This window comes from Seriola dumerili, unplaced genomic scaffold (genome assembly GCF_002260705.1).
Source record: "Seriola dumerili isolate Sdu_G_001 unplaced genomic scaffold, Sdu_1.0 BDQW01000291.1, whole genome shotgun sequence".
NCBI lineage: Eukaryota > Metazoa > Chordata > Actinopteri > Carangiformes > Carangidae > Seriola > Seriola dumerili.
In genome coordinates this window covers 431,984-441,993 of record NW_019174546.1, presented here as the reverse complement: position 1 = coordinate 441,993, position 10,010 = coordinate 431,984, and the positions used below count along the sequence as shown (strand labels likewise).

Sequence of the window (10,010 nt, the reverse complement as noted above, 5' to 3'; positions counted from 1 at the left end):
GAAAGCTAGCTCAAGGCACAGGGGGGCGAACCACTGGTGCTCCGAAAGGACGACCTAAGTAACGATTTGACAGATTTTACCGAAAGCAAGACATTTTACTCGTAAAGGTCGTGGTGAGTATTTTGTTCCCAGACATTTTTCATTTTTCCTTCCTTTTTCTTTTCTTTTTGGATTTTTTTCAACGGTGTTTTTTTTTTTGCCATTTTGCAAGTGGACAGATCGTAATGTGCTGGCTAGCGAGGTAGCTAGCTTAGCTAACTCGGAGACGCTCGTCCTCTTCAAACATACGAACGCTGCTTGTGGTTTTTAGAAAACACGACGCTTTGGATGCATTTAGCTACAATTTCATCCCATTTTTTAGCTTTATTTTTGTAGCGTTTATTGTGAAGACTTTTCCTTGACGGGACTGATTTGTTTTTGCCAGCCCACCAGCTGCTAACTAGCTAACAGTCTCCTTTTGGTTTAGTAGTCGCAGCTTCACCCTGATCCAGAATTGATTACAGATTATCGACTACACAATTATCAGAATTTTGCAGGTTTTGGTTTTTGCAAGCAGAGGAACTGGTCTGAATGCGGTGTAATTTTTTTATGCTTTTCTAATGGTGGTCGGCTAACATTAGCCATGCCATCCGGCTTTGAGCCCCCAAGGCTAGCGCAGGCCCTGTGTTTCACACTAAAGCCCGGTGGTGGCGCTGTCGGGGTCCAGGCGGGTGTGTTGTGGATGGTTTAGGTAATTTTTCATGATCCCCAGACTTCGCTTTTCTGGCTCATTCTGCTCAGTCAGCTTGTTTTTTTTATATGGAGTAGATTTTTCCCCGTGTTTTTTCTTCCGTGATGAAGAGTGATTTTTCTGATTTTGGAAGCTTTGGACTGCCAGTGGCTTCAGTTTTGTTACATAACGTTACAAATACACATTTTAACAATTAAACATTTGTTCATCTGAAAGAGTATGATGGCTGTTTATGTGTATCCAAATCTACCCACGCCTTCACATTCACTCCTAGGCCACAGGTACACCCATAACCACCATGTAGTCTTTTCAGTAGAAGCTGATGAATGAAAATATTGTGGAATCATTAAGAAACGCATCCCAGCAGGATAACACTTTCAGGTTATCAGCAGGTCTTAAAGTTTAAATAAAGGCCCTAGAAGATACTAAAAGTTCTTAAATTTCATTTACAAATGTCCTTTTTTTGCCTGCTATAGATGGTGTAACATTAAGTAGAACTTGCTTTTGTTATGTGGTTGAGAGCTGTTGGGGAAACGTTATTCATTTATAAACTATAAGTGAGTCTACTGCCACAGTGGATTGTGCATGCAGGGGCATATTTTAGCAAAAACTTCAGTTGCTTAATTACCACATACCTTGGTCCAGTTCCCATTAATTGATTAATTATGATAAGAATTACTGTTTTATTTAAATCATTTTAGGTCTTCTTTTCCTCTGATTCTCAGTCAGTCTTTGACCAATGGGACCATGAAAAAGAAATTGAATTGCACGCTGTGTGGTGTGTATATATAAAAGGTCTTTAAAAGTCCTGTTTTATTTAATACTGCACAATCCCTAGGGACACCAAAAATTGGTCCTATAGGATTATATATGAAGTATGTATCACATTGCTAAGTGCTAGTAGTGACATCTCTATTTTCAAATATACTTTCCAGTCATTTTAATTTGCCCTGTTTCTTAAACTGAGATGGTGTAACCACACTTGCCTTGTATATTTATTGCTCATTAATAATGGTGATACAAATTTCATCTTAGTGTCAGATCCTACATGTAGTTTTTATTTATATATCAGCAGTCAGTAATTCCTAACCTGTATAGTATGTCACTGACATACCCCCATGTTTGAATATGAAATAACTGACACAATCACAATTATACTATATAGTATCGATTGACAAAATTCCTCCATGCAACTTTCCTTTGACGTTTAGTAATCTTGCTTATCTAGTCATACCTGTCAAGCCAACACAGTTCATAGTTAAACTTGACACCTTGCATGAGAAGGTCTTTGATGAGATCTTTGATAAGATAACCTGAGTTTTCAGTTTGAGATCTTGAGAGATGAGGTTTAATGGCACATGTAGACAGGTGTGGTTCAAGTGGATTCTCTGCTGACATTGCTCTCTAAGGGATTCATGTACTCCTGAGCTCCTACAACCATGTTTCATAAGAGCTCCACAAACACGCATATGTGGACCAATTATGGCCTACTCTCTAATTGATGTGAACGTAATGGTGTTGTCTCTTGTGTTTAGTCCCAGGTTTAGACTTATTTTTCTTAAATGTGGATCTCTTCTGTATTCTGTCACACGGCTTATTTTTAATATCATTAGATATTGCACTTTAAACATGCATTTGGCTCAGGTTGTGGTCTCGAAGAAGCTAGTTGTGCCGGTATTTTCAAAGAAATACACTTTTTTTTTTTTTTCTTTCTTTTTTTTTCTTTTTTTTTTTAGCTGTTACTGTATATTATTCTCGTCACTGACTCCTGCACACACACTCCAACCAGGTAAGACTTGGTACAAGATAACCCTGCTCAGTTTGACTGAGGTGTGTTTTCTGTCGCCTCAGTATAAATCGCGAGGGGCGAAGGTGAAGGTCGAGACACCAGCCCAACCAAACTGAACCAGGCCACAGTGTCAAACATCAGACAGACGACAGCCCTGCACACAGACGCTATGGAGTGAGTGATGAATGTTCGGCCCCCTGTCAGCCGGGAGGGGGCGTCAATTGTTGATGCCGCTACTGTTTTTATGTTTTCCTGTATAAGGGCTCCTTTCCCATTTCTAAATTCACACAAGGCTCTAGGTTTCACTGACTACTCACATCCTCCCTTGGCTCTATTAGTAGTAATATATAGTACTGTTAGTATTAGTAGTAACATGCCCTATTTATTGAATTCTGAGAGCTGGTCAGCTATCAGAAGAGTCTAGAGTTTTGCCTGGAAGTCCCCAGTGAATATAGATTAGTTTGGTATTGTTGGTGCTTTACTAATTGAGATTAATATATTGATTAGAGCTGCAATGATTGACAGAAACTATTTTGAGAATCAAATAACTGGTTTAGTCAATTTTTTTTCAAACAAAATAAATTTACTGGATCCATCTTCTCAAATGAGAAGGTTTTATGATTTGAAGTGACGGTCAACTGAATATCTTTGTGTTTTGGACTACTGATCAAACAGCTTTTGAAGATTTTTGTTTTTGTTTTTTTCAATGAATTTTACTGACAGTAAACAAAAAAATTGTTTAATGCAGAAAATAATTGGCAGATTACTTGATAGTGAAGATAAATTTGTTGCAGCACTAATATAGATAGAATACAGTGATATAATGATGATGTGAGACTTTAACTTATTGGATTTTGGCTATAATAATGTGGTATAGCTTAAATAATGTCCTCTGCTGGGGCATTCCAGCTATTCCTTTCTGAACATATGCAACTGTTAAATTAAACAGTAATTGTTTCTGTCTGCTTTAGTCATATACGCCAAACTAATCCCCAGAAACAAAACCACGTACCCCTAATTTTGATACAACATGAAAGCACTGACAGACCTTGAGTTAATGAATATTCAGTTATAATTCGGTCAAATTTCTTTTGTATCGCCCACCTTTAAACCCCAAACTCATTAAACTCTTAAGCAGGTGGCGAACCTCACTGCTTAGAAAAACATTGCAAATAAAACTTTAACATTTCTGACAAGTCCCAAGTCCTCATATAAGCCCTTGTAATGTACCATCAAAGCCTTCGAGTGGTTATCAGTCTATTTTTTGTCATTCAGCTGAAGTGAAAGATAGTTACCTTGACTAACTATGTGGCTTACTGCTATCACAAATACACATAATGCCAGTTCAGTGTTGTTCCTTACAATAAAACTTGTTCTTTTAACATACCATAGTCTTTATATATATATATATATATATACTCTTGAAACTATAGAAGTTTAGGTGTGTGTTGAAATGTAACTCAAGTTCATCTACATGCCCTGCTTTTTATTTATTTATTTTTTGATACAGCAGTAATGTAAGGAAGTTCAAAAGGCTGTCATTACATCACAAGGTCAAGACTAAAACAGTGACACCTCTGGTGTCTTATTCAAACTGAGTCTTTGAAATGAAACATAAGAGACACTGAAGCCTTTGAATGCAATGTTCAGTAGATTGTGGGATCTTTGTTGTTCAGATGCTTTTTGATCAGGCTAATGCTAACCTCCTTTTCAGCTCAACATGTTTACGTAGCGATGCTAAATTTTACATGTCCTAATACAATGCTGTACACATCACCTGAATAGCAGCACCACCACATCTCATATACTGGAATCGCTAAAACAAATATCCTGACGGTGAACTGCTGCTGTTACATTTAGTTGTCAGTGAATGCAGTGATTTCGGTGCCAGTACTAGAATCGCACATACAGCGTACCGTCTGATCGGTATATGTTTGAGTTTATTGCAGGCCTCTAACAAAAATGCTTTTTAACAATTTGCGAAGTAATTGAACATCATTTGATTGCTTGTTTTTTTAATAGCTTTTGATGCCATCTGAGACAGTTGTATTATTTTTTACACTTGTTTTTCCGTCAATGAGGATTATTTTTATACGGTCTGGACATTATACAGCTACACTTGAAACCTGAAGGCTGCTGACAAATTCAAAGCATCAAAGTAAGGACCAGTTTGGCTGTATGCCTCCTGTTAGTAGAATAAGGGTGACCCATAACTTCCTGCAGTTTTCTCCTTCGTCATCAGCAGCATTTAAACTTCATTTTTATTTTTGATTTAACTTTCTTAATTTCCCAGGAAACCCTGCTGTTCATGTGCGCTGTCCCGATTCACTACAGCTGGGGTTTCTCCAGTGCTTCACACAGCAGCAGCAGCAGCAGCAGCAGGAGAAGTTCAGAGGGGTGAATATTATTCATTCATGCCACTAAATCTGGGATTTGTGTCTGTGTCTTCCTGCCAGTCGTTCACCTACCACCTCCAGCCTGATGGCCAGCAGCAACGTCACCAACAAGACCGACCCACGCTCCCTCAACTCCAGGGTCTTCATCGGCAACCTCAACACCCTGCTGGTCACCAAGGCGGACGTCGAGGCCATCTTCTCCAAGTATGGCAAGATCGTAGGCTGCTCTGTCCACAAGGGCTACGCCTTTGTTCAGTACTCCAACGAGAGGAACGCCCGGGCTGCCGTCACTGGAGAGGATGGGAGGATGATTGTCGGACAAGTGCTTGGTAAGGATTCAGTTTCTGAACTTTGGAGTGAAGTCTTAGAAGTTCTTATGATTGTACTTTGCATTTAAATGGATCCTTGGAAAAGCTGCTCCATTTACTGAAGAAGTATCTAGGAGGATAGCAGTTCCCAACCTTACTGGCTGGTACCCCTCAGAACTACTTTGTGTTCCCCCTTTCTAATGGTTGGGAACAAAGAGGTCAAGACAAAATGTACAAACTATGCTCATTGATTGCCAGTAAATTTTTGAAGACTGCATCTCTGAAATGTCAAGTTCTGGTGAAGACATACAAAAATACTCCAGGAAAATAATTTATGTCTATATATATTTTTCCTACAATAAAAGTTTGAATAACTGGCTGAAAAATCTTTAAAACGCATCTACTTATTTTCCCTAATTGAATGAATCGAATCTGTAAATGAGCAAATATTTTTCATTTGAAAAGTTGAACTACTGGTCCATGATGTCTCCTACATCACTGACAAGTCAATTGTGAGTGTATTGTCTGTGCACTGGAGGCTTCAAGTCAACACATCACACTTCTGTAAGTTGCATATTGAATCACAACTGGGTCCAAACTAGTGGATCTATCAAAGTGGTACACACACACACACACACACACACACACACACACACACACACACACACACACACACACACACACACACACACACGCACGTTAAACTCAGATTGAAGGTGAACACAGAGGATATTTGTCCCTTTCAGCAGATCAATATGAAAACAGTGTCACACATTCATCATTCTGTACAGTGAGGGGATATAACAGTCGTCGGTTAAAGGGACTCAATCTGTGGTCCTTGGCATCACACACTTAATGATCGGTGGTCTGTCTGTCTTTTTTTTTTTTTACCCCCTCAGACATCAACCTGGCTGGAGAACCCAAACCACACAGGTCAAAAACCACCAAACGCTCAGCTGGAGACATGTACAGGTCAGTCATGGTGATAATATTATACTAACACTTAAACTGCAGATGAAATGACACAAACAAGCAAATCACGAAAACTTTGGCCAGGAAATAAACCAGTGCTACAGAAAAGTACCAGAAATTAAAATAAATCTCAAGCTCACGTGACTTCTTGTTTTTGTTCCTGCAGCAGCAGCTCTTCATTTGACCTCGACTACGACTTTCAAAGAGATTATTATGACAGGTGAGTAAAATGTTTCTGTTCGCCACTTTGAAAAGAAAACACAAGGCACACATCCAAAATGATAAATTCCATTTTCTCTGTCACTCATGAGTTATTATTTTCCTCATGTCCTGAACTTCTTCCTGTCCTTCTTGAACACGGTACTTTAACAGTCGTCACTCTTCTGCTTGTGCACAATGCCCACAGTGTTGTAAATGAACAGTAGCAGGTTCTGTTTTTCAGTTCTTTTCTCGTTGATTGAAATCTTCCACATTCCCCACAGTTGTTTCTTTTGTTTTTAATCGCGTTGCTCTTGTGCTTGATGCCAGAATGTACTCGTACCCGTCCCGCGTCCCCGCTCCCCCTCCACCGTTGTCGCGGGCCGTGATCCCATCCAAGCGCCCCCGGGTCAGCCTCAGCGGAGGAAGCAGCCGACGAACCAAAAGCAGCTTCTCTTCTTCCAAGAGCAGCCAGAGGACTTCATCCAGAACAAGTGAGTGTCTCCCACTGCCTCCTGCGACATGTACAAGATTATCGTTATCGGTCCCCTGTTGGAAGATAGGGAGGACAGCAGCACAAACTAACAGGATACTGCACAGCTATCATTTTAAAGTCTATTCACTAGTCAGCCAAAATGATTACTGGCACCATCTAACCCGTTTTGAGTTATAAAGTTGCACAACAGTTTAAAAAACGAAAATCCTGTACAGCCATCATGTCCTGTCTATGTCTAGTGGGTAAAAGGTTGAAGTACCAGGATACGTACCTGCACCTTTTTGCTTTTGATTAATTAGAGGGTGTTGTGTGCTGGACAAGAAAGAAGTGCTGAAACAGTGAAGTTTTGATTATCAATCATTTATCAAATAAAAACCCGGGACATTAGCTGGCTCCAGAATCTGCTAGTCAGGGACTAGATCCTTGTATATAAATTTGAACACTTTTGCCTGATTTGATTGTTGTTCAAAATACAAAATAAGCAACAATTATTTGAGTAATTATAGAGATGGGTTTTGAGTTTGAATCTGGTTTGAATCTGGTTCCCAGTCTGCAAAATATAGCTTCAATTCTGAAGCTAACAAATTTCTTATCGAACCTTCGAATCGAACGGCCAGTTACAATTACCGACATCACAGTCAGACAAAGATAGAGAGAAATTATTTCACTATTACATAAAACTCAATTAAAAATGTTGATAGATCAGTCGAGAGTGCTGCAATCCAGGTTCGATTTATTGACAATAGGCGTGGCCTTGCACGCAGCCGAGCTCAGCTTAAGCTTATGTTCAGTGGACAGTTACGTGTTTGTGTGATTGAACAAGATTTGATTTTTACTGTTTACAAGCACCTTCTCTCCATCATACTTGTTGCTCATCCATAAGTCGTAACAACACTGGTTCTCCCTCCGTTCTCTCTGCAGTGAAAGTGGATGAGCTGCAGACCATCAAGCGGGAGTTGACCCAAATCAAAAGCAAAGTGGACGACCTGCTGGAGAGCCTGGAGCGCATGGAGAAGGACCACAGCAAGAAGTCGGGTATGGGGGGGAAACCTTGTATGTTTTAATGAGGAGTGTCTGACCTGCTGGTTTTATTATCTGTAAGGCAAAAACCTTTTTTTTTAATGTAAAAGTTCTAAACAAATATTCAACTAACTAGATGGATTCAAAACTGAAATGACTGCACACAAAGATCAGATCACAAGTTTAATACAGTGGAAGTCTCGAAGCACAGCCAGCAGACCATCAGAGTTAGACTCATAGCCTGCGTTTGCTCAGAATCAAGACACAAGCCAGTTTACTTCCTCTAACCTAATTTAATATCGTTGATCATCATTTCTAAACATGTTTCCATGTTTGGCAGAAGCTAAGAGCACAAAAACTGAGCCAGGAGAGGTGACCTCACCACCACACCCAAGCAACAAGAAGGACGACGGGATAAAGAGGGACAGGGAGAGCCAGGAGATGAACGACTCGGATGAGGAGGATGATGAAGAGGAGGGAGACCTGCTGGAGGAGGAAGAGGTGAGACTCCCTCGTCACATTTGCTGAATTTAACAGAGAAAGAAACGTAAACATGCGGTCAGCAATTAACAGACAAATACACAGGTGCAGTTTATTACACAGGGATTTAAGCATGGTTGCCCAATATAAAACAAAAAGAGAGAGAGGAAAAAAAAAAGATGCAAATAAACAATCATCCAGTATCTAGCCTTTTCTCTCTGTAGACTAGGAGCAGTGAGCCATCTTTTCCGTGGAGCATGGAGTTAACAGTTCCTATAAAAAGGTCCGTAGTGGGAGGTTTTTTTCAATTTGAAACTTTAGATCTTTTCAACAGTGTAATCTGACTTTTTGATGCAACTGTGGTTTATATTTTAGAGATGTTATTAAAGCCCACAATGATACAAAACCTTTGACATTAGTCAAGTCAACTTTATTTCTAGAGCTGATTTAAACAGCTTGAGCTGCTGTACAAAGGACATTGAAATACACCGCATACAGAAACATAATAAACCTACTTTAAAAAAAGAAAAAAGAAACAACAAGGAGGAAATACACAATTATGAACATGACAACGGCCTTAAAGGCGACTGGTTCCACAATTTTGGAGCGGCAAAAGAAGCTCTGCCACCTTTTAGTTTTAGTCGTGAGCGTGGAACAAGAGAAATGAGCTGTCAGATCTAAGATCGAGGGGCTGAGCGCCAGTGAACGGGCTGTAATGGTGGGTCCAGGCCATTAAGAGCCTTTAAAGTAATCAGCAAGGTCTTAAATTGATTTCTGAAGTGAATAAGGAGCCGGTGGAGAGAGTCTATGACTCACACTCATGCTCTTTTTTTCTTTTTTTTTTTTTTGTTATTATGGCATGTTTAAAACTCTTAGGTTCAGCTCATAAACCTGCTACACCTTCTGCCATCGACCTAAGTTGATCACATTCATTTAAGCTCATGTTTCTGATACAAACTGTGCAGGTGAAGAGTCAAGAGAGGGAGGAAGAGGAAGAGGAGGAGGAGGAAGGAGAGCACGTGGAAGGTGACGATGATGCTGACAGTGTCAACGGTGAAGAGGACTCGTAGGCTCAGACCACACCGACGCATGCAGCGTACACACAGCTTCCAGTAGGAACTCGGACTCTGTTTTAACACTCATATTGTAGATACGAAAAGCAAACGTGCGCACACACACACACACACACACACACACACACACAGACACACAAGCATGGTGCACACACATTGTTGTTCCATTGTCCCTAAAGCCGATATTTTTTTTTTTTTTCTTTTTGTTTTGTTTTGTTTATTACTTTGGCCAGTTGTCCAGTATCACTGTAACAGGAATAATTAGCTGTAGGTTTCGGTTTGTGTTTTTACTGCGTCGTTACTTGTCTTCAGGAGACGGCAGAAACATGGACTGTTGATGTTCTCAGAGACGACAGCTCGACGGACATGTCTTAATGCGAGGACGGAAATTCAACTACAAAATACCGTTTTTAGGTTCAATGTGTTTGTTTTCCTCATCAGTGAGTTTGTTTGACCTTGTGTGTCTGTACGTTAATGTCAGTTTTTTATACTATTCAGTTTGAGTTTAACTGTAAAGGAATAAATTGCAATAAAATATTAAAATTGGA

At 39.9% G+C, this 10,010-nt stretch overlaps 1 protein-coding gene across 3 annotated transcripts; it reads left to right on the top strand.

Annotated features, from left to right (window-relative positions):
* LOC111231015 (heterogeneous nuclear ribonucleoprotein C-like) lies at positions 1–10,010 on the top strand. 3 transcript variants are annotated; one of them, XM_022757951.1, is made up of 10 exons: positions 1–113; positions 2,582–2,693; positions 4,976–5,244; positions 6,123–6,195; positions 6,362–6,415; positions 6,724–6,887; positions 7,811–7,924; positions 8,250–8,410; positions 9,355–9,501; positions 9,775–10,010. In XM_022757951.1, exons 2-9 carry the CDS (start codon positions 2,689–2,691, stop codon positions 9,457–9,459), a joined length of 945 nt encoding a protein of 314 aa, XP_022613672.1. In that variant the 5' UTR covers positions 1–113; positions 2,582–2,688; the 3' UTR covers positions 9,460–9,501; positions 9,775–10,010. The 3 variants fall into 3 exon arrangements, with proteins under 3 accessions (XP_022613672.1, XP_022613673.1, XP_022613670.1); XM_022757952.1 differs by having other exon boundaries at positions 8,253–8,410; positions 9,355–10,010; XM_022757949.1 differs by having other exon boundaries at positions 9,355–10,010.

Coding starts and splice junctions, on each gene's coding strand:
- LOC111231015 (XM_022757951.1), top strand. Junction 6,888..7,810: donor GAGGACTTCATCCAGAACAA/GTGAGTGTCTCC, acceptor TTCTCTCTGCAG/TGAAAGTGGATGAGCTGCAG. Junction 8,411..9,354: donor ACCTGCTGGAGGAGGAAGAG/GTGAGACTCCCT, acceptor CAAACTGTGCAG/GTGAAGAGTCAAGAGAGGGA.